A 24,651-nucleotide genomic window follows, 5' to 3' on the forward strand; every position below is an offset into this window, starting at 1 on the left:
GGAAGTGTTTGTCTGAAGAGGTGAAGTTGTGTTCAAAAATGTATTTTGTGAATTGTTTTGAATATAGTAATTAATATTTTTGTCTTAAACAGCAGGTGTATTTTCAGCAGGTCTTGCTCCAGCCGCCTTTATGCCAAACCCATACATAATCAGCGCAGCTCCACCAGGCACTGATCCATATACTGCAGCAGGACTGGCTGCAGCAGCTACGTTAGCAGGTGATCAACCAGATTACATTAAATATTAGAGGACTAAATAAGATTATATAGGGCTCTTGAAGGCTTTTGAGGAAGTAAAAGGCAGCCATTTGATGCAGTGCACTTTCGTATAGCTCATTTTGCATCACATTCAGTTATTTGCAGTTAAACTAACTGCCTTTATGCCAAACCCATACATAATCAGTGCAGCTCCACCAGGCACTGATCCATATACTGCAACAACCTTTGAGCCACATTGACAGTGTGGATGCATACATAGCCTGGGCTAAGGTGAGGAAAATGTGCTAAATATTTCCAGTTCCAATCACTTACCATTGAGGTTGGGACATGCCTGGTAAACAGCATGGTAAGAGAGGTGAAGGCTTAATTTGAGGCAACGGTGATATGCTGTGCATTCTTTTTTGAATACAAAGTGGATTATCAATGAGATGAATAAGAATGGATGTAGCCCATTGTGTACCTCACATCTGCTTTGCAATTTAGTCTTGTACATTTAAGTTGCAATTATTGAGTGTTGGGGTGAATCCTGGCCTATCCCATTTTATTTGGAATTGCTACTTCGTTCCCCCACACTCATTATTACCAGATCTGAATGCAAAGGACTGTCACAAATGATGTGTCTCCATTGATAATATCATAAGGATTTTTAAATGTCACCAAATGAGCTAAAATATATTTAAATATATATTTTAAATAGCCGTTATTTGATACAAGCTATTTAAGAGTATTAGATTGAAGCGAAATAGTTTTAATGGAACGTTCCTACTTTACTTTTTTTTTCAGCTGTAGAATCCACGTTAAAATTGGCAATTTATTTTTTATTTGTGCCAGATCTAACTGAGACTAATGCAATGGAGTCCCAACAATCATCTTGCTCTAGAGAGTTTCTTGTGGAGTCCGGAGGTGGAACTAACTAATGGCATTTCAAATCTGTCAATCAGTTCAGGACTTCCATATTTGAGAACTATTTTAGTTTTCCCCATTATAGCTTGCCATGCCCCGCACCATAATATTCCATAAGATATACCATTGATCTTTTTATTTTCTATATATTGTTTATTTGTGGGCATTCTTTGATAATTAAAACTGTCAAATGTGGCCTTCTACTTTACATTTGATAGTGCTGTAAACCTGTTTTCTCCAGTGAATCACATTCTGAGGTTGCTGATCAATCATCTCTCTCAAATAGCTATTTCTCTAGTTGATCTCATTAGGTGGGATTCCAGCAAGCTTCTCTGAATGCTTGGACAACTCGTTTTTGTTTGTAGTTAATGTAAAAATTCAAGGCTCTGTAATATTGTTTTGTTTTTACTACTAAATCTTTGTATTAATGGAATAACAGTCCTCTGATATAACAGCTATTAAATAGCCAATGTTTTTTAACTCTGTCGTGATTCATGCTAATTTTACTTGTCTCCTTTCTAAGGTAAGAGCTATCGTTGCTACTTTGTCTTCGTTCATTATGAGGATCAGATGTCTCACACCAAACCATTTTCCATTATCTGTCTCTCCTAAATATCAAGTAGCCCAGAATAATTATTTCCAAAATCTTGGCTATCAAATAACCGCATCTCAGTAATGGCTTTTATAGCAAACCAATTTTCACAATTTGTGCCATTAATTTATTGATTTTATTACAAATGCTCCCGGCATTCACTTGTGGAATCTTTAATTTGTGCAATAACAGAATAATATTTCTTTGTATTTGATTGGACCGTCAATATACCTTAACATTTAGTTCGCCTTTGGAATCACCTTCCATTACTTGTACTACTTGTGACCTGGACGTATTACAAATCAACTGAAGAAAGGTCTTGACCCAAAACGTCACCCATTCCTTCTCTCCAGAGATGCTGCCTGACCCTCTGAATTATTCTAGCATTTTGTCTACTTACAAATCAACTACCTTGACTACACTACCTTGACTACACTAACTCCCATCCTGTTTCTAGAAAAGATGTCATCCCTTGCACTAATTTTCTCTGTCTCCTCTGCATCTGCTCCAAAGGTGATGGCTTTCCACTCCAGGACATCCGAGATGTCCATTTAAAAAAAGAAAACATGGCTCCTTTCCCCCTACATTTCTGTCCTACATTTCCGCTCTTCCCCTTTTCCCAGACAGAATAATTCCCCGGTCATTACCTTTCACAATATTAACCACTGCCTCTCAAACATTTCTCTCACCATCTCCCACCACCTCTGTCACCCTGCTCCTTTCCTCTCCTTCGTACACTCATCACCTAACCCCAAGTCCCACGTTTCATAAGATGATTAGTTTTAATCTGCAATTTGAGAGAGGGAAGGTTAAATCAGAAGTATCAGTGTTGCAGTTGAACAAAGGGGACTGTAGCGACAACTAAGTCCTTCCCAATAAAGTCCTAAGCTTACCACTTTCATGAAAGGAAAGGGATAATTCTTGACGCAAACAACAACAGAGATCTTCACGCCGTTTCAGTTTAATTAGTCGTTTATTGAAGTAGTAATACAAACAGATTAGTATATCTCCTGTCATTTAACTTGGTAAGAATTTGTACCTTAGTGCATCCCCAATTATACTCATAATCCTGGCTCCTCCCAGTCCATATATGCACATATGCCCATATATGTAAGCCTAGTATTCATCTCACGACAACCCCCAAGTGTCCAAAAATAATATAGCAGGATACAAAATAATATAATATGCGAAGACAGCTAATAAACACACATGGCTCCTACACACCACCCCCTAATTGTTCTAAATATATAAGGAAACAATTACTAATAAACATTAAAAGGGGCCATAAAAACCATACATAATCAAAACAAAGCATGCACCATATGTTGGCATCTAATCTACTTTAGAGATTCTTCAATCTTTAAGCCACCAGTCTTTGCTGTACTCGGGTATCAGCCTCTAGGAGCAGACATATCTTCGTTATCAGTCTTTCCAAGATGTCACTCTTAGTCTAAAGTCGAACTGCGCACAAGTTCGGTATTGTCTCCAATATTTTGCCCATTAGCCAGGATCTTCTTCAATCTTCTTCTCTTCCAGCTTATGAAGCAGTCTGCTGTTAGTCTTCTTGATGCTTCATCTGCAGGATTTTCCTTTATGCCAACATATCTCCATTGTGATACATCAGTATCATCCCTTACAAACGAGATTCTGTTTGCTACAAATGTTTGAAAGCGATTGGTTTCATTGTTGATGCACTTAAGCACCATTGTGCTATCAGTCCAGAAGATGGATTTGTCCAGCTGAAGCTGTAATTCTTTTCACAGCATTATGTCAACTCTTAACAGCTAGGAACGCAGCTGTAAACTCCATTCTGGGAATCGTCTCCTGTTTTAATGGTGCCTCTCTGGCGTTTTCTTGATTGAAAGGTGATTCTAGACAATAGTGTCCATCTTCCACTGTGCTCTGGTTTCTCAGTTCTCCATCCAGGGTAGTTCCATTTGTAACAGAGATTTCTGGATGATCATCTTCAGTTTTGCTGGTGATGGATTCATTTAGTTTTCCACCATTGACAAAAACTGTTGAGTTCTCTGTAGAACTAGTTTTTTCAGCAATTACTTTGGTTGAAACGTCTTCAAGGTGTGCTGGGTTTTCTGGTGCAGGATCCCCAGAAGTTTCCAGTTCTATCATCTCTTGATCCGAAGATTCACAATTTTCTGGTGCTACTTCAACTGAATGCAATAGCAATCCATTCTCCTCCAGCACTTCTGGTATTAGTTCAGAGTTGGTCTCAGTCATCTCTGTGCTCAGACAAGTATTTTCAGGACCAGATTCTCCAGCCAATGGATCAGCTTGGATTCCTTTGGAGGAGATGCAGGTTTCATCACCGGCCCCAATATGCCCACACGTTTGAGATGGGAGAACAGCATCACTCGCTTTTCATTCTGTTTTCCATGTTCTCTGGCTTTTCGGTTTCTTTCCTCTAACTCTTCAATGAACAAATCTATGCTTTTCAATTATTCTTTCCTTAATCTCCTGATCTGTTCTTCTTCAATCTCACCCTGGCTTTTTAGGGAGGCAACCCATTCCAAGACGTAAGAGAACTTTGAAGATCCACAAAATGAAGAAAAAACATTTTCCCTTTGAGCAGTTCCTTTCATGAAATAAGAATTCATCTCATCAGTTATTATCGAGCTGCTTCTTGATTTCATAGCATCAAGTACATTGAGTCTTACTCTGCTTGCTGCCATTTCAGTGTCTAGTTCCAATCGTTCCTTCGTCTTCTCAGCTGTTCCTTCTTTCTCCTGCTCTTCATTTCCAAATATATTCTCTTCTGTTCTACCTTCAACAGTTCTTATTGTGCCTCAAAGAGCAATTCCCAGCCTTTGGGTGTGAGTTTGGATAATCTTCTTTTCCACCTTTTCAGAATCTTTTCTTATGTTGCCACCTTGTGGCTGAACATCAGGTCTAACCAAAGACCCACTTGTACACTATCCCTTTAAGACGCGTGGACGTAAAGTCATATCTTCAAAGGAATTCAAAACAAAACATATCTTGCGCGATACTCAGGGTCATTTCTTTGTTCTCAGCATTTCAAAAAAATTTCAGTCGCAGCTTTCCAAAACAACTTCTGAAAAACAGCTTTTCCAATAAAGCTTGATGCAGAACTCACAATTCCTGTGCGAAGGCTTTCGAAGTTGCCAATCTCCGTTAGTCAGATTAGCGCAGGTAATGACCCTGTTCCGTCCAGTTGATATCCAAGCTCCAGTCTCCCTCCTAGAGCCAATTATAACTTTAAATGACTCTTTAGAGACGTCTATTTATCTTCAGTCACCAACTCCTGTCCTTAGTTTTTTCACTCCGGCTAAGGAAATTCTTACTATATATCACTCATGAAGCGAAATTCTTACAATGTAGTGGCAAATTAGTCCTTCCCAATAAAGTCCTTAAGCTTACCACTTTAACGAAAGGACTGGAGTGATAATTCTTGACGCAAACAACAACAGAGAGATCTTCATGATGTTTCCGTTTAATTAGTCGTTTATTGAAGCAGTAATACAAACAGATTAGTATATTTCCTGTCATTTAACTTGGTAAGAATTTGTTTCTTACCAGGCTCCTATTGTGTCTGAAACATTACATCAGTGCATTCCCAATTATACTCATAATTCTGGCTTCTCCCAGTCCATATGTGCACATATGCCCATATATGTAAGTCTAGTATTGATCACACGACAACCCCCAAGTGTCCAAAAATAATACAGCAGGATACAAAATAATATAATATGCTAAGACAGCTAATAAACACAAATGGCTCCAACAGGGACTATGAAGGCATGAGAGAAGAGCTGGCCAAGGTCTACTGGAAAAGGATCCTAGCGGGAATGACGGTGGAACAGCAATGGCAGGAATTTCTGGGCATATTGCAGAAGATTCAGGATCATTTCATTCCAAAGTGGAAGAAAGATTCTAAGGGGAGTAAGAGGCAACCGTGGCTGACAAGGGAAGTTAGGGACGGAATAAAACTAAAAGAAAAGATGTAAGACATAGCAAAGAGGAATGGGAAGCCGGATGATTGGGAAACTTTCAAAGCTCAACAGAAGGTAACAAAGAGGGCAATACGGGCTGAAAAGATGAAGTACGAGGGTAAGATGGCCAAGAATATAAAGAAGGATAGTAAAAACTTCTTTATGTTAAGAGAAGCAGATTAGTAAAGACAAATGTGGGTCCCTTGAAGGCAGAAACGGGTGAAATTATTATGGTTAACAAGGAAATGGCAGAAGAGTTGAAAACTTTGGATCTGTCTTCACTCAGGAAAACACAAACAATCTCCCAGATGTACTAGAAGACAGAGGATCTAGGGAGACAGAGGAACTGAAAGAAATTTGCATTAGGCGAGAAACTGTATTGGGTAGACTGATGGGACTGAAGGCTGATAAATCCCCAGGGCCTGATGGTCTGTGTCCCAGGGTATTCAAGGAGGTGGCTCTTGTGGACGGTTTGGTGATCATTTTCCAATGTTCTATAGATTCAGGATCAGTTCCTGTTGATTGGAGGGCAGCTAATATTATCCCACTTTTCAAGAAGGAGCAAGAAAGAAAACGGGAAATTATAGACCAGTGGTGACATCGGTGGTGGGGAAGATGCTGGAGTCAATTATTAAAGAGGTAATAACGGTGCATTTGGATAGCGGTAAAAGGATTGGTCCAAGTCAGCATGGATTTATGAAGGGGAAATCCTGCTTGACTAATCTTCTGGAATTTTTTGAGGATGTGACAAGTAAAATGGATGAAGGAGATGCAGTGAATGCAGTGTATCTAGACTTTCAGAAAGCCTTTGATAAGGTCCCACGCGGGAGATTAGTGAGCAAAATTATAGCACATTGTATTGGGGGTAGGGTATTGACATGGATAGAGACTTGGTTGGCAGACAGGAAGCAAAGAGTAGGAAAAAATGGATCATTTTCAGAATGTCAGGCAGTGGCGAGTGGAGTGCCGCAAGGCTCGGTGCTGGGGCCGCAACTATTTACAATATATAATGATTTGGATGATGGAATTAGAAGTAACACTAGCAAGTTTGCAGATGACACAGTGCTGGCTGGCAGTGTGAACTGCGAAGAGGATATTAGGAGGTTGCAGGATGACTTGGACAGGTTGAGTGAGTGGGCAGATGCAGTATAATGTAGTTAAATATGAGGTTATCCACTTTGGCGGCAAAAACAAGGAGGCAGATTATTATCTCAATGGTGTCAGATTAGGTAATGGGGAAGTGCAACAAGACCTGAGTGTTCTTGTACACCAGCTCCTGAAAGTTAGCGTGCAGCAGGCAGTGAGAAAGCTAATGGCATGTTGGCCTTCATAACAAGAAGATTTGAGTATAGGAGTAAAGAGGTCCTTCTGCAGTTGTATAGAGCCCTGGTGAGACCACATCTGGAGTATTGTGTGCAGTTTTGGTCTCCTAATTTGAGGAAGGACATCCTTGTTATTGAAGCAGTGCAGCATAGGTTCACGAGGTTAATCCCTGGGATGGCAGGAGTGTCATATGAGGAAAGATTGGAATGACTGGGCTTGTATTCACTGGAGTTTAGAAGGATGAGAGGGGATCTTATTGAGACATAAAAATTCATAAGCTAGATGCAGGAAAAATGTTCCCAATGTAGGGGGAGTCCAGAACCAGGGGCCACAGTCTAAGAATAAAGGGGAGGCCATTTAAAACTGAGGCGAGAAGAAACTTTTTCACCCAGAGAGTTGTGGAATTCTCTGCCACAGAAGGCAATGGAGGCCAATTCACTGGATGAATTTAAAAGAGAGTTAGATTGAGCTCTAGGGGGCTAGTGGAATCAAGGGATATGGGGAGAAGGCAGGCACGGGTTACTGATTGTGGATGATCAGCCATGATTACAATGAATGGCGGTGCTGGATCAAAGGGCCAAAAGGCCTCCTCCTGCACCTATTTTCTATGTTTCCTCACCCCCTGACGCCTTCCACCTATGTCCCCTCCCCCCTGGCATTGCAGTCCATTCCTCTTCTGTCCTGTGATAATTTTTTTCCCTCTAGCATTTGTCACTTACTCCTATCCATCTGCCAATCAGCCCCTCTCACCTGTATCCACCTATTATTTGCCAGGCTTTGTCCCACCCCATCTCACCTTGTTAGCTTTCTCCTCCCTATTCCAATCAGTCTGAAGAAGAGTCCCAACCCCAACACGTCTGCCCATTTTCTTCCATAAAGGCTGCCTCACCCGCTGAGTTCCTCCAGCGTTTTGTTTGTTGCTCATTGCACAGGCCCTTGAACTTGATATATTTCCGCATGCACTCATTTGTAGTCATAACGTTTTACCTATTGTCTCATACCAAAGAGAACTTATCATTATTTTGTTTGCATGTTTCATGATCCTGGAGTAGTTGGTGTGTATCTATAACATAACTCCAGGCTTTTTGCATACTGGTCCCACAATCTGATCAGATAAATAATCAGATGAAATGTTAATGCTGAAGAGATCAGGACATCACCAGTATTTCATATTCTGAGTAATGAATGTGATAATTTGAGTCATCAGAGAGTAGACAGAGTTGATGTTTAGCATAGTATGTGAAATTCAACACCTCCAGCAGCAAAAGCTTTCGTGATGTACTGAATATTTGCCACTTTGGCTCAATCCTTGGCACGGATTTTCTAATTTTCGATCTACATATTCAACCACATTCATTCTTGTTAAAAGAAATCTTCTAGATCCTTTCCTCTTTCCCAATCCATTTCCATTCACCTGCAATATTTTTTCTCAATTTAGTTCCAATTATTAAAAACTTTTGAAATGTGTGATTGCAGGGTGGAAAATGCTAGTAATTCAAAAGATCACACTACTGGCAGATTTGGAGTGCTCATCATTTCAGTAATAACCTAATATAAATGGAAAAGCATTGCATCAAAATTGGAGTTTAGGGTTGGTAATTAAGTGATAGCAACATACACGCAGGGGAGGAGGTTTGAAAAAAGTCTCAGATGACAAGGCATATTGAAACATGAGTTTAGAAGATAGGTGTTAAAAGAGGCAAAGGAAATGTTAGAGTAATTCCATTAGCATTTGTGAACAATGTATTCTCGTGGGAGCTGAAGAAAGACCAATGAACATAGCTGATTCACCACTATGTCTTTGTGCTAGGTCCTACAGTTGTCCCACCTCAGTATTATGGAGTTCCATGGGGTGTGTATCCAGCAAATCTCTTCCAACAGCAAGCAGCTCAAGCAGCTGCAGCAGCTGCAAACAATTCTGCTAACCAGCAGGCTGCAACACAGGCACAGCAAGGACAACAAGTATGTGTTTACGATTAATTTTAAGGTCTAATACACCCTTCTAATAAAATAATAGCTTTGAATGTTGTAAAGTGTTGTACTGAATTCTTTCTGTTCTTCCAGACAAATTTAATTAGATATTGGATGACACATTTTTGTTGATTTTATCATGATGATACAGCAAACGAACAGGCCCTTCAGCCTAACCAACTGATTTTCAAGCACCTCTCCACACAAATCATATTTTTACTTTTACATTAGCATAGAGTCTCCTCCCCCAATCATTTCATTTTCTTCTCACCCACTCTCACTAGTCACAATTTATGGTTGCCAAGGCCCTGGAAACCCACAGTCACAAGAAGAATTATGCAGACTGTAAGGAGAATACTGAAAAGTAAGGGTCAAATCTGGATCTCTGGAGATGTGCGGCACAAATTGTATTGTTTATTTTTTTCACCTCAACACCTCAAAAGACTGACAGATCATGCCCAAGTAATTGACTCTTGGTGCTGAGAATTTATTTATCCCTGAGTTTAGCTGGCTAATATGCATCATGAAAATAGTAAAGTATTAATTTATTTTTCTACATTATTTGTAGGTTCTACGAGGTGGTAATCAGCGCCCACTCACGCCAAATCAGGCTCAGCAGGGTCAACAAGCTGACTCAATGGCAGCAGCTGCTGCAACCAATCCAGCTCTTGCCTTCAGTCAAGGCCTTGCTACAGGATTGCCAGGTATATGCATTTGTATTTGTTGCATTGTTTTTGAGGAGTCAAGCTATTTGATACATTTGCATTTCTCTCTATCATGACGGACTGGAGTAATTCCTGGAAGAGTGCAGTTTCCTCAGTGAAGGAGACTAAGGAGTGATCTGATAGATGTATGTAAGATAATGAAAGCTATGGATAACCAACATCTGTTTCCCATGCAATGTAGTGTCAAAAACAGTTTTAAGGAGAAAAGAAAGAAAGGGGATCTAAGGAGCAATTCTTTTACAGCATATTGTTCATATTTAGAACATGCTGCCAGTCAAGGTGATGCAATCAGATAGTACATTTAAGAGGCATTTAGATAAATATTTAAATAGGATGGCATAGAATGAATACTACCCCAATTGAGGCAAATTGGATTAGTATAAATAGGCAAAAAAAAATCAATGGATGAGGTGGGATGTAGGACCTGTTTCTTTATGGTATGGCGCTATGAATTGATAAGCCCTCTTTTTTTCTGTCTGATCGCTGGAAGGTAATAGCAAAGAAAAACCTACCTGAAATGTAAACACAGATATGAAAGAGGCCTATGTAGATGGGCTTGACAATTTATGTAGATCTCGGTCCAGTTTGTCTCTGCCGATCAGGTTGTCTTCCTGAACTAGTCCCATTTGCTTGCATTTGGCCTATCCAAATGCCTTTTAAATGTTCTGATTGCATCCTCCCCTATCACTTCCTCACGCAGCTCATTCTGCACACCTACCACCACCCTCTGAAAAAGTTGCCCTTCAGGTTCCTATTAAATCTTTCCCCACTCACCTTCAACCGAGCTCACTAGTTCGTGAATCCCCTACTCTGGGGAATGAGAATGTGCATTATATCATTTAGTTTCCTGGGTGAAATTGTTTCATTTGTTTTTTAATGAGAGGAACTGTTGCATGTCTGGTCAGTATAAATATGTTACAAGAGCAACTGCAATGCATAGTTAAAAAATAATTCTAGCTAGTCATACCACTGCAAAAATTTGCTTCTTATTGCCCTTGACATTTCTTTTGCAAATTATCCTGTATCTGATCAACATAACATGCAATTAGGGTAAATTTAAGTGCCCAAGAGTAATTTTGTAGACAAGAGGAAATTGATTATTTAAGAATTACCATTTGTACTGGATCTGAATAATGCAATTAAATGTTGTGTCTAATTTAGAACAGTGAGAATATTAGTTAAGAACTGTTGCTTTCTGAATTATGGACAGGAAGTGTAGGCAGTGTTGATATTTTTTTATTTACCAAATTGCCTCTCTTTAGGTTATCAAGTTCTAGCCCCAGCTGCCTACTATGATCAAACTGGCACCTTGGTGGTGGGTCCTGGAGCAAGGACTGGATTAGGGACACCAGTTAGGCTGGTAGCATCAACACCAGTTATCATCAGCTCTGCTGCAGCACAAGCTGGTAGGTTCTGATGTTAACATAAAGTGCTAATAATTCCCTTCTTTCAAGTGGATATGGATGGAATGACTAACCTGATGCTTGTTTGCTTCTTGTCGCCGCTAGTCACATCATCTCATCTCCACCCCATTCCGCAGTGACTGTTTCCTCTGCAACTCCTTAGTTAACTCATCCCTTCCCACCCAAACCACCCCTTCCCCAGGTACCTTCCCCTGCAACCGCAAGAGATGCAACACCTGTCCCGATACCTCCTCCCTCAACTCTCCAGGGACCCTGGCAGTCCTTGCAAGTTAGGTAGAGGTTCACTTGAACCTCCTCCAACCTCATCTACTGTATCTGTTGTTCAAGGTTTAGACTCTTGTACATTAGCGAGACCAAATGTAGACTGGACGATCGTTTCGCTGAACACCTTTGCTCAATCTGCCTGGGCCTACCTGGTCTTCTGATTGCCAAACACTTTCATTCCCATTCCCACACTGTCCTTTCTGTCCTGGGCCTCCTCCATTGTCAGAGTGAGGCAAAATGCAGATTTCTAGGAACAGCACTTCATATTTCGCTTGGGCAGCTTATAACCCCGTGGTATGAATATTGATTTCTCTAACTTCAAATAACCCTTTGTATCCTCTCTCCTCCCCCACCCATATTATATGCTTCAAAGTCATCATAGTTTGATCTTATGGTCTGTAACTCAATTGCACCTAGCCCACAGCTAACAATGGCCTGTTTCCTTTATCATTACTGTTTTGCATATCTTTCATTCATTTGTTCTATATCTCTCTATAATCACTCTATATCTCTCGTTTCCCATTCCCCTGACTCATTCCACAGAAGGGTCTCAACCCAAAACATCACCTAATTTCTCCAGAGATGCGGTCTGACCCGCTGAGTTACTCCAGCTATGTGTGCCTATTCATACCCTGTTATAAGCATGTTATAAGTTAATTTACCTATGTTTTGGTGTTGGCCATTATAATTTCTTCCAGTTCGATGGTTTGTCTATGGAATTATTGGCATGTCTTTTTTAATCATTTAAATATACTGTGTTCACATGCAATTTGCAGTGTTTATGGCTGCCTTTAATAGAAATAAGCCAGATCAAACATGTTATTTTGTTGTTATTTCTTGTTGAATGCTGTGACACGTAGTCTTAGTTTTGCACACTGATTCTTGCCAGTCTCCCTTGTTTGTGAAAGCAAGAGAAGTTAATTATTTTAAGAAATTCACTTAATTTTAAAACCTATCTATTTCTGGGTAACAGAAAGCTTTCCCTATATTTAAGAGTCAGTGAATATTTGGTGGGAAACATTTTCTTTCTTGAAGTGCTCATGACTTGAGTACTGTATATATTTCTGGTCACCAGGGGCAATTTACAAACATGTTTCCAGGCCCTGAAAATCTTAACTTTGTGAAAAAATGGGATGTTAGGGTTGTTTTATTTGGAAAAGAAGAGGCCAAAAGAGAGTAGATAGGAGCAACTTGTCATCCTTAACAAAGAGGTCAGAGACAAAAGGGGCAGGGGTTTAAAGTGTTTGATTTGTGGGAGATAAGAGGTCTTACTCTATCTTTGACAGGATGGTGGAGGCAGAAACCCTTGTCACATTTAAACAGTATTTGGATGTTTCCATGAAGAACCTTGACCAAGACTATAGACCTTATGCTGGATTTGTGGATAGCTTTATCCAGCGCATACAACCACAATAGTCTTCCTGTGTTGTAGATTTTCTCTGAGTGGGAAGTATTTTGTCATTTTTTTCTCCCTCAAAGCACCAACCAGATTCTGATAAAATTAAGCCACAAATAAACAGGATAAATGCTTTGAAAACAAGATGTTAGGCACGGCTTCTTATGCTTCAACCACAAACTTAAATTGATTTCAAGTATTTTTCTTGTAGTTAACCATTTCTTGAAATTGTATTGAAACCATTGAATTGTTAGATTTATGGCTAATGTAGCTTTCCAAGTTTTTAATTTTCCATAGTCTTTCATTTTTGAAAGTGGTTAAAAATAATAAATATTTCTTTATTATATTGTCTTTAAAATGTAACTTCCTAGCTGCCCTTTGATATTCCCAATCAACAGTTCTTAGTCTTTTTCTTTGAAATCCATAGATGCATTGTGCAATGTACCGTATCTCTGATAGCTTGCAAACTTAAACAGAATTCTAAGAACAGTTCACCCACTCTATAAGTATAAATTGTGTGTAATGTGAAACACAAAGTTACTCAAAAAACATATAAAGGGAATTAGAGGTAGGCCATATGGCCCTCAAGCCTTCAGGAAGATCATGGGTTATTTGATCTTAGCCGATTGCAATTATATATATATTTTTGCAAACAGGCTTACTCTGCAGCACAAATTTCACTAATCTCCATGCATTGACGTGCTAATGCGAATCAGTATCTCATGGCTTGAATGACTGAATGAAAATCGTTGCCGAAGTGGATGTATCAATGCCATTAAGATTAGTCAGTAAATTGGTCAATGCTTAGGCTGCCAGTATCTTGTCATCTTGTCTAACAGCTTTAAGATTGCCAAACAGTAAATCACCAAGCAGTAAACTTGGATTTGGTGGAGATAATATCTTAAAGTGTGGCTTGCCATCTCTCCATTAAGTTTTTTTGTTTGGAGTTTCATCTATATACTAAAACTCTCATTTGTTTGTTCCTGAACTACAGCCAAAATGGTACACTATAGCGCAACAATTTTAGGCCCACCTTACTCACTGTCATCCCTTTGGTGCTAATGGAAGAAGTTTTATTGAAATCGGTGTTATATTTTTTAAGTTATTCACATTTTAAAGTTTAAATCTATCTCCTAGGGATGAAGGGGGTGGAGGGAGGGGGGAAGGGAGGATAAGGTGGGGAGGGGGATGGAGTGGGGGAAGGGGAGGAGGGAGGGTGGAGGGTAGGGAGGGAGGGATGAGGGGAGGTGGAGGGGGGGATGCTGCACCAATGCAGGAAAGGTTTGGGCCCAACGAGTCCACTTAGTCTAGTTCAGGTATAAAATGAGAACTGAAGCCCACTTTTGGAGGTTAGCCATAAATTTCTTTGATGCTTCTGTCTAAAATGGATGAACTAAACTCCATTGTTTTCCACCTTCACTTGTATTTAAGCCTGCTTAGTTTCCATAAACTGGTTTGACTTGGCCTCGGAAGGGCATGTTTCCATGGAATATTTAGTTACCTGTCATTGTATATATCCAAGTAACGAGATTCAGGTTTGTCATAGATTTTTTTTGTGCAAGGGATCGGCATATCCAAAAATCAATCTGTGACTTTTACTTTTATTGAAATACTAGACAAAGTGCACCCGTTGGGCCCAAACCACTCCTGCATTGATGCAGCACCCTGTCCTCCTCCCCCCCTCCTCAACCCCCTTCCCTCTCCCTTCTCCCCCATTCCCCCCATCCCCCCTCCTTTTAAACTTTAAAATGTGAATAACTTTAAAAATGCAACACCGATTTCAATGAAACTACTTGCATTATCACTAAAGTGACAATGGTGAGTAATGTGGGCCTAAAATTGTCACGCTATCGTGTACCGTTTTGGCTGAAGTTCAGTCACAAACAAGATAACAAACGGGAGTTTTAGTATATAGATGACAAAGTGATCTATTCTACTTGAATGTCTGAGGGAGTTTGCTTTATGACCTGAACCATAAACAATTGTGCTTTGCACATTTCTTGTATTTCCCAGGAGAAAGTAAGATGCGATGAATTGTGGCTTGGGGCATTTTGTCAACTTGTTTCATTTCACAATACAGAGAATTTTCAAAAAATCATCCTTGGATTAGAACATGAAAGATAATGACTCACACTATCCCTTCTACTATGTCCCCTTGTGCAACAATCTAATTGTTCTGTATTCTTGAGTTACAGCTGAGGGAAGGCAGGCTGATCACCTTAGCCACATTTGTTTGCCTATATCCATTGTTTGCATTGTTCCACCTTGTCTGGTGATATTGATCAAACTTTCATCATAGTTTGAAAGATGTTTAATACATAGGCAAACAACTTAATTTTAACATATCTTTAGTCAGATGTCATTTATAAAAGAAAAATTGAAAACACTATTTTTAAAAGACTGGTTTAGTTAACGTTAACTTTTCTGCCTAGTTGGGAAACTTGGGAAGTTGGGTTTGGGAAATTATCAAAATTGCTTGACAAAGATATGGACAAATGATTGGTGGTTTTTAGCAAAGATACTAGAGGAGCAAGATGAACCACACTGTCAAAATCGCCTATACTGAAGTGTAGTACGCAAAGGAGCATTATGTCCGCCAGTTTAGTAAGCAAAACCTGCTGTTCGCTATGCCTCTCGTAGTGTAATCAGTGTTTTGGGGGAACAGTATGTGATGATACCATAAAAATGCAGAATATATCTCATCTATCAATTCACAGATTTTTGTTCTTTTTTTTTCCAAATGTTTCTGCCTACTAAAATGGCGCCGTGACATACTACAGTGTTTAGGGTCGAGTGGTCTATCTTGCTGTGCTCTATTATCTTTGGGTTTTAGTTTGCTCTGCATAATTCACTTTTGGGTGGGGATGCGAGTTCTTTTGGCTGGATTTTATCATGGCTCATTTAATGTACCTCACTGAACTAAATTAAATGGCACAACCATACTCTTTCAAAACAAAATGTAGTTTCAATTTCTTATAGTTCAAAACCTATTCCCAATATATATATTTTTTTCTTTTCAAACCCTGTCCAATTTATCAAAGACTATTCATAGTGCAGAAAACTGCATGAATCTGATACAACAGTGACTTACAATAAGTCTAGGATATTTTGCTGTTGCCTCTATATAATTTTGTGGCCATGCTTGATTAGCCTTGTTGCTAATAATATCAATTCGCATTGCTTCCAAATGAAGGAAAAATACTGATCTATCTTTTCACAGGGTGTTTCACTACATGTTTCATGTTTTCTTTTTTTGTGAAGAATCCTGATGGAGAATACTGAAATGAGGAAGAATAACCTTGCCATGTAGGATCCCCTCATTTTCCACAGAAACCATCCTTTCCGAGAAATGCCCATATTGGAAGAGTGTTTTGTAGAATTTTAATCACCTTCCAACCTTTTACTACTTTTGGGAGAGATTGCCAAAGAAATTTCCTCGGCTCATTTTTGATTTTTAATTTAACTGGAAGTTCGGTGAAAGTGAGTTTACCATGGAAGTATATAATTCCTCACATGGTTGTCTGTGGTACTATTTTTCCTGTTGATGTCATTTGGTATTTTAAATAATTGCCTGACATCTGCTATTTACAATGGAACCGTTTTCATTTGTGTGATATTTCATTGTTTTCACAATTATAACAAAATTATTTTGTTAACACAGCGGCATTAATTTTTTTGTATGCAATTTTATTAAAACAGCCGTGGCAGCTTCAGCTAATGGAACAGCAAACAGCTTAGCAGCAGCAGCTGCAAATGGCCTCTTCCGTACAATTGGAAACCAACCACAGCAACAGCAGCAACAACAAAGTAACAACATGCAGTCAAACTCATTTTATGGCAGTAGCTCCCTTTCAAATAGTTCCCAGAGCAGTTCATTGTTCTCTCATGGGCCAGGCCAACCGAACAACACTTCACTTGGTTTTGGGAGCAGCAACTCGCTGGGTGCTGCAATTGGCTCAGCACTTGGAGGATTTGGATCAGCAGGTACCTAAGTAATCAGTATGTTTGCATTTACATACTTAGAGTGAAGAATACTATGTTCCAGTAGTTACATCAGCCAGACACAGCATAACAAAATCAACCTTTTCTTCATTGGCATCTATTCAGTCTGCTGGAAAATGGTGCTAAAAAAATTATGCAATAATTGTACAAGTTTTAGTTTAATTTAAAGTGTAAATATATTTGTAATAGAAACCGTGCAAATGTCAATTTCATTTAATCTTATTTCCGTGCGCACCTGCAGAGGGAAAGTCTACATATAGTAAACTCTCAGCCATCGTGCATCCATGAGTAATGAAAGATGCCAGTTGCAGAAGAATTGCTCAAAAAAAAATCACTGCGCATCTCACATTGATATTCTTTGCATGAACTTTTAAATAAATTGCAGCATGCCGTCATCTCCTTACCCTTTTAAATAAGTGATTCACGCTACAATTCTATATTTTCAAGCTAAACATTCGTTGTAAAATGCAACAAAAATAAATCAAAATGAATGACGGCTCCTTATCACACGAAGTGCCAAATCTTCCCAGTCTGGCGATTTCTACTCAGCCATAGTCATAGTCAATTTTATTTGTCACATACACATAAATGTGCAGTGAAATGAAAGATTACCCACAATCCAACAATGAGCAATAAAAATATGCAATAATACACACAATCATAAACCAACACCAAAACAAAAAGAAACATCCATCACAGTGAGTCTCCTCCAGTCACCTCCTCACTGTGATGGAAGGCCAGAATGTCTTTTCTCTTCCCCTGCCGTCTTCTCCCGTGATCAGTCTGTTGAAATTGCCACGTTCCAGGCCGCCCCGGACGGTGAAAGGTCCGCAGCAGGCCGACCCACGCCCCGCGACTCGGGGCGGGCGAAGACGCTGCCGCTGCACGTCAGGGCGGTCGGGGCTCCCGACATTGAAGCCCCCGCCGGGCGGAGAAAATCCCGCGACCTATTTCAGGCCGTGCCGGACGGTGAAAGGTACGCGGCGGGCCGACCCAATCCCCGCGATTCGGGGCGGGCGAATCGGGGTCTGTGAGCTTCCGAAATCCACGTGGCCCACTGCCCGCGGCCGGAGCCTCCGAAGGCGAGTCGCAGCCGTTCTTGCAGCGCCACCACAGCCTCTGAAGGCAGCCAGCTCCGCAGATGGGAAGCCCGGTCCGCGGGTTCTGCGAACCAGAGCCCAGGTGGTCCCAACTGGAGGCCGCCAGGTGTTTGGCCGATGGTAGGCCGCAGTGGGAACGGAAACATGACCCAGAAAAAAAAAGTCGGGTCTCTGTTCAGAAGAGACAATTTTACAGTTCCCCCCCCCCACCCACATAGTACACAACCACAAAAAACACTACATCATATCTAAACACTACAATTAAGACAAAAAACACAAAAGACAAACAGACTGCAGGCAAGCCGCAGCTGCTAGGGCAGCTAGCCCACACTTGCAATGCTATTATGTCCAAACATAAATATAATCAACTAAAAATATCATTTCACATTTGCTTTGCATAACACCTGAAATAAAATCCGTATAAATTTTTGCTGGCTGCACGAGAATTTGGGGTGCATAAATACGGGACATATGAGAGTTTAGACAGGCATATGAGAGTTTACTGTATTTGTGAAAAAAATGCTAAGCTTGCACAAATTTTGACATGGCTTTTCTTTGATTTAAAAAAACGATTTTAGCTGGGCCTTTTAAATAAGCATTCAGTTATTTGCGGCTTGCTAATTTCAAGTTAGGAATTAAACATCATGTGTTTTTCATTACCACCATGTACGAAAACGATGGAGGAACTCAATGTACCTTGTTGAAGGTTGTCCCGAATCAAGAAACTTAACCAGGTTTATAGGCATCTTATATATTCCGCACCCTTAAATTATACCAGATTCAGATGGTTGCATTTGTGCAAGCCAAAAACACTTTCTTTCCTCCCAGGCCATCCATACTGGTTTCTCGACATATTTTTTGACCACTTTGCTTTTCAAAAATTGATCTATTTAAATTAACTATCAATTCTGAAGAAGGGTCCCGTCCCGAAGCATCATCCATCCATATTCTCCCGGGTTGCTGCCTGACCCGCTGAGTCACTCCAGTACTGCGCCTTTTTATTGTGAACCATAAATTCAAGCCGTCCTTCATTCTGTGCCATATCTGACTTGATGTGATATCCAAGAAGTGAGCCAACCCTCACGCTCCACTCCCCTTCCCATTCTATTGCGGAATTGACGGTGTATGTCTGTAAATTCCAGGCCTCTAGATGACTAAGAAAAAGGTGATTCCTTTTGGAATCTGCAGTTTTAGCCAGTAAGATCTGACCTAACAAATGTTTAGTTATCCTGAAGATTCATATGCTTCTAAATTTTATTTTTATTACTGAAACTTGGCCGGTTTCAATGTATTTTGTGTTTCTTTGCCCAAGTAATTAAGTAACAATGTGGTACTTGGTTAAAAGCATATTGAAAATGCAGCTATTAGTTGCATTTTATTTATCTATTTTTTAAATCTATCAGGTTATGTTTACATGACTTCCATTTGTATCAATGCAATTTTCTACTTTCAGAAGTGTGTTCAAATGACAGTCAATATTTGTCTAGATTTTCCCTAATGTAGTTGTCCTTAAACTCGTGTTTCTTCCTTTACAGTATAACTTTTTTTTTAAATGAACAACAAAGTATACTCCATCTTGTTCTTAAATAATTCTGTTATTTTCTGTGGACATCGGTAAATATAATTGAAATGACATGAAAATTGCCAAGACAAAGTTAGTAATTCGGTTGTTAATCATCTCAGTTATCCCTTGTTGGTTTATAATTTTTACAACTCAATAGTCAATAATAATAAAAATGCTGATAAATGCTTTTATTGATCTTGTATCCAAAACACTGATTTTACAGTTGGCAGTTCTGGAAGCAACAGTGTATCCAGAAGAGAATCATTATCTACGGGCTCTGATCTATACAAACGACCCAACAGCAATCTGCCTCCCATAGGACAGCAATACTACAGCAGCTTGGGATTCTCCTCCTCGCCTGGTCCAATTGGCATGTCTCTTCCTAGCCAGAATCCCGGTCATTCTTTAACACCACCTCCATCCCTTTCCTCACAGGGATCTTCATCTACTCTGCACCTTGGTATGTTTTTTTTAAATTCCATAATAGATAATGATTTGTTTTAGTGTGCAATTTTCTGTATTTCCATTAACTCTCTTCAGTCTTACACAGACCATTACTTACTGTCCAAACTAAGTCAGATTAGTCTTTATAATTCTGTTTTTGCAAGTTAGTTTTGTGCCTTATCATTTAATGCAGTAATCCTTCAGACACCTGTTATGCCAAAGATGTTATTGGCTTTTGCTTATAATAAAAAGAATGATTATCAGTAATTAACGAAAATGAAATTTTCTTTTTGGTGTTTATCTCTGGCCGTGTGGAGACTATCTTCTTAAAAAGAAAGCTCTATTTCCTTTGTTATGGTAAGATAATCACCGATACAAAATCTTGCCTGGTATGCACATCTGCAGCACAGCGGTTGGGACTGATGTGTTTATCATTGAATGTTTGTGTACTTCTGATGGGCTTTCATTCATTGAAAAATACAGCTGATTTGTGGGATATTGTTTAAATAGTTAAGGTTCATTTTATTGTATTGCTCCATTTTGATTGTTTCCCTTAGATTTCACACTTAACTTCAAGAATATCTTAAATAGTTAAGTGAATTATAAAGTTAATAAATCTTAAATCAAGTAAATTCATGGGCGTTGTTTTTTTGTGTGTGGGTAAGTTGTTTCATATATTTTCACTGCAGGCGGACTGACAAATGGCAGCGGTCGGTTTATATCTGCAGCACCTGGTGCCGAAGCTAAAAGTCGTAGTGGAACTGGTTCAACAAGTCTGTTCAGCTCCAGCAGTCAGCTGTTCCCTCCCTCACGTCTTCGATACAGCAGATCTGATATCATGCCTTCAGGTCGCAGTAGGCTGTTGGAAGACTTCAGAAATAACCGTTTCCCTAATCTTCAACTACGTGATTTGGTTGGTCACATAGTTGAATTCTCCCAGGACCAACATGGGTCTAGGTAAAATGATCTGCACACTATTTTTTAGATTTTTTTAAGTGGACATATGTTTTCAAGTTTAATAAAATTAATTTCATGGTATTGATTAACAATTTGGAACCATATTTATTTGTACAAGTTTAGTACAGTTACTGCAAGTAAGCATGCAAGAACAGCAGGCAGTGAAGAAAGCTAATGGCATGTTGGCCTTCATTGTGAGAGGATTTGAGTTTAGGAGAAGGAGGTCCTTCTGCAGTTGTATAGGACCCTGATGTGACCACACCTGGAGTATTATGTGTATTTTTGGTCTCCTAATTTGAAGAAGGACATTATTGCTATTGAGGGAGTGCAGCGTGAGTTCACCAGGTTAATTCCCGGGATGGTGGGACTGATGTATGATGAAAGAATGGATCGACTGGGCTTGTATTTGCTGGGATTTAGATGGATGAGAGAGGATCTTATAGAAACATATAACATTCTTAGAGGATTGGACAGGGTAAATGCAGGAAAAATGTTCCCGATGTTGGGAGAGTCCAGAACCAGGGGTCACAGTTTAAGAATAAGGCCATTTAGGAATGAGACGAGGAAAAACTTTTTCACCCAGAGAGTTGTGAATCTGTGGAATTCTCTGCCACAAAAGGCAGCGACGGCCAATTCACTGGATGTTTTCAAGAGAGAGTTAGATTTAGCTCTTAGGGCTAAGGGAATCAAGGGATACGGGGAAAAAGTCGGAACAGGGTACTAATTTTGGATGATCATCCATGATCACGTTGAATGCTGGCTCGAAGGACCGAATGGCCTCCTCCTGCACCTATTTTCTATGTTTAGTGCTGTCAAAGGAATCACAGCAGTTAAGGCACAGAGGGAGGAGGCCTTTCAACCTGTTGTGATCACCCTGTTTGTGTGTAAGAGTAATCATGCTGATCCCACTCTCTTGTCATCTTCCATTAGCCTTAAAACTTACTATGGATACTGTATTTAGTCAATTCACTTTGAATGCTAACTTGAATCTGAATCCTTTACTGATGCTGCCAGTATATTCCAGACCCTAACTACTTGCGATGTAAAAAGAAAACTTGTTGGGCAACTATTTACTGGCCCAAATAGACTAGTCTTCCCTTTTTATGCACCATTTTCAGATTTGTCTTTTTTAATTGTGCAACTGCTGTAATTTGTGTATGCCTTGACCTATGTGTCCTGTTTAGATGGTGCTGGAGTTATACATATTTTGTATTTCTGAGACATCCTCCTGCCACCATGAAGGAGGAAGATTTCTGACATTTTATGATAAGACCATTCCTTTTTAAAATGGCATCTCAGCTTTGACAGCAAAAAGTTGTGGGCTTCAGTAGGCAATTAACCTGAGTGTGGACACAAAATGCTGGAGTAACTCAGTGGGACAAGCAGCATCTCTGGAGAGAGGGAATGGGTGAAGTTTTGGATCGAGACCCTTCTTCAGACCCATTCCTTCTCTCCAGAGATGCTGCCTGTCCCGCTGAGTTACTCCAGCATTTTGTATCTAGCTTCGATTTAAGCCAGCATCTGCAGTTCTTCCCTACACTTTAACCTGAGTGTCTCAATTATGTAAAGAATTTTACTTGATGAAATGTTTTGAGGAAAAATTGATCTTTGAATGGTTCTAGCATTTAGCCAATGACATTATTTTATTTGGGGGGTGTCTGACAGATTCATCCAGCAAAAATTAGAACGAGCTACGCCTGCAGAACGGCAGATGGTTTTTAGTGAAATCCTGCAAGCAGCTTATCAACTGATGACTGATGTGTTTGGAAATTATGTAATACAGAAATTCTTTGAGGTAGGCATATTTTCTAAAGTTTAAAAAAATGTTTTGAGAATATAATGGCTACTTTAACTTTTGTGTCCTGATGATTTGGGTGTGCTAGGATCATAACTAGAAGCAAGAGTTGGCTGTCAGGCAGTTTGAGCCTTCTCTGCCATTATCAAAGTCTTGGCTGATCTTTTTACCTGATATTTTCCAGCCCATTCGAATATTCCTTGATTCCATCAATGACCAAAAATCTAATAATCCCTTTTTACACAATGACCAGGTTTCAGGAATGCATCATTCCTGGAAGCAGTATAATGAAACTTTCCTGTACTTCCTCTGTAAAATGCATCATTTTGTGACTAAAGATAAGAACTGTACACAATATTCCTGGTTTAGTATCACCAAGACTCCATGCAATTGGAATACAACATCTTTATGTGTGTAATCAAATCTTTCTGTCTGATGAATGGTCCCATCCTAAAACATCGTCTGCTCATTTCCTCCACAGATGCTGCTTACCCCGCAGTTTCCACGGTTTATTTGCTGCTCAGGATTCCATGTATTTGTAGTTCCTTGACACCTTTTACAATAAAGGCTCTGATTACTATTCACCCTCCTAATTGCTTGCTGCGTTGGCATAATGACGTACAAGCACAAAGAGATCCATGTGAACATCGGCACTATCCATTCTCTCATCATTTGACACATACTACTTTCCTACCTTGGTTAGTATCATCAGTAAATTTGGAAATACATTTCTTTCTCTCAACCAAGGTGTTGATAATAGATCACAAGAAGCTGGTCCCAAGCATCAGTCTCTGTGATAACCCACTAGTTTCAGGCCAATCTGAGAAAGATTTGTATATTCGCACTGTTTCATGCCTGATGATTACTTCTCTTTCCTTGACAGTATAGACCACACTCCATTACTTGAACCCTGCCGATCCACAACTTCTGAGCCTTATGGAAAACCTTCAGAAAATCCAAATAACCGCCTGTCTGAAGAAGGGTCTCAGCCCGAAACATCACCCATTCCTTCTATCCAGAGGTGCTGCCTGTCCCGCTGAGTTTCCCCATTACTTATTCCACTCGAGACATCCTCAAATAAACTCTTAACAGATTAGCAAAAACAATTGTTAGTTTACAAATCTATATTGACTGCATGATCCTATTAATTTTTTCAAGGTTTTCTTTTATTCCAGCCTATATTGCAGATTCTGGCACTTTCGCTACTCTATTCTCTTCCCCTTTCTTAAACAGTGGGGGTCACATTTTCTCCTCCTCTAATTGACAGGAGCAACTCCTGAATCTACAAAACTTTGGAAAATGATAACCAGAGCATTCATCATCTCTAAAACCAGCTCTTTCAAAATCTTGGAAATATAGATCCGCCAATCAGCCACCTCTCACTTGTAAATACCTATCACTTGCCAGGCTTTGTCCTGCTCCAAATTTATTTTTCTCCCAGCTTTTTCCTCCCTATTGCAGTTTGAAGAAGGGTCCCAAGCAGAAATGTCACCTGCCCATTCCCTTCACGGATGCTACTTGACCCGTGACGTTCCTTCAGTACTTGGCTTTTTGCCACAGATTCCAGCATCTGTAGTTTTCATGTCTCTCCACTGTTCAGTTAATACTTGGTCCAAACTGCTTTACATATTTGTTTAAAGTATGTCGTTGAATACCTTTACTTTATTACCGGCTTCCTTCACCATCACCCTTCCTTTCCTCCCCCCCTCACACATTTTGCAGCCTTTGAGATGGTCGATTTGCATCTCACTTGACATGAAATATATGAGTTTGTTTTAATTTTTTAGTTTGGAAGTTTGGATCAGAAACTAGCTTTAGCCCAGCGCATCCGAGGCCATGTTTTACCCTTGGCTCTGCAGATGTATGGTTGTCGTGTTATTCAGAAGGCTTTAGAATCCATTTCAGCAGACCAGCAGGTAATTGTAAGTTTGAACAGCTTTTTTATAATTAAAACTTGGATAATCATTGGTGCACAGTTATTAATATTCTAGTATAATTTTCTTAATTT

The 24,651-nt window shown here is 39.7% G+C and overlaps 1 protein-coding gene across 5 annotated transcripts in view; it reads left to right on the plus strand.

Annotated features, from left to right (window-relative positions):
- LOC144593568 (pumilio homolog 2-like) overlaps window positions 1-24,651 on the plus strand; it is a 90,445-nt gene that overhangs the window by 54,454 nt on the left and 11,340 nt on the right. For 3 of the 5 annotated variants that reach the window (XM_078399321.1, XM_078399323.1, XM_078399324.1), the window contains 9 exons: window positions 93-218; window positions 8,812-8,963; window positions 9,541-9,676; window positions 10,960-11,103; window positions 16,481-16,765; window positions 19,671-19,907; window positions 20,581-20,848; window positions 22,514-22,643; window positions 24,431-24,565. In XM_078399321.1, the coding sequence (XP_078255447.1) occupies window positions 93-218; window positions 8,812-8,963; window positions 9,541-9,676; window positions 10,960-11,103; window positions 16,481-16,765; window positions 19,671-19,907; window positions 20,581-20,848; window positions 22,514-22,643; window positions 24,431-24,565 (1,613 nt within the window). The remainder of the gene's footprint in view (window positions 1-92; window positions 219-8,811; window positions 8,964-9,540; window positions 9,677-10,959; window positions 11,104-16,480; window positions 16,766-19,670; window positions 19,908-20,580; window positions 20,849-22,513; window positions 22,644-24,430; window positions 24,566-24,651) is intronic. The other 2 variants (XM_078399322.1, XM_078399325.1) reach the window with 1 other exon arrangement.

The sequence above is a fragment of the Rhinoraja longicauda genome, chromosome 5 (assembly GCF_053455715.1).
Source record: "Rhinoraja longicauda isolate Sanriku21f chromosome 5, sRhiLon1.1, whole genome shotgun sequence".
Taxonomy (NCBI): domain Eukaryota; kingdom Metazoa; phylum Chordata; class Chondrichthyes; order Rajiformes; family Arhynchobatidae; genus Rhinoraja; species Rhinoraja longicauda.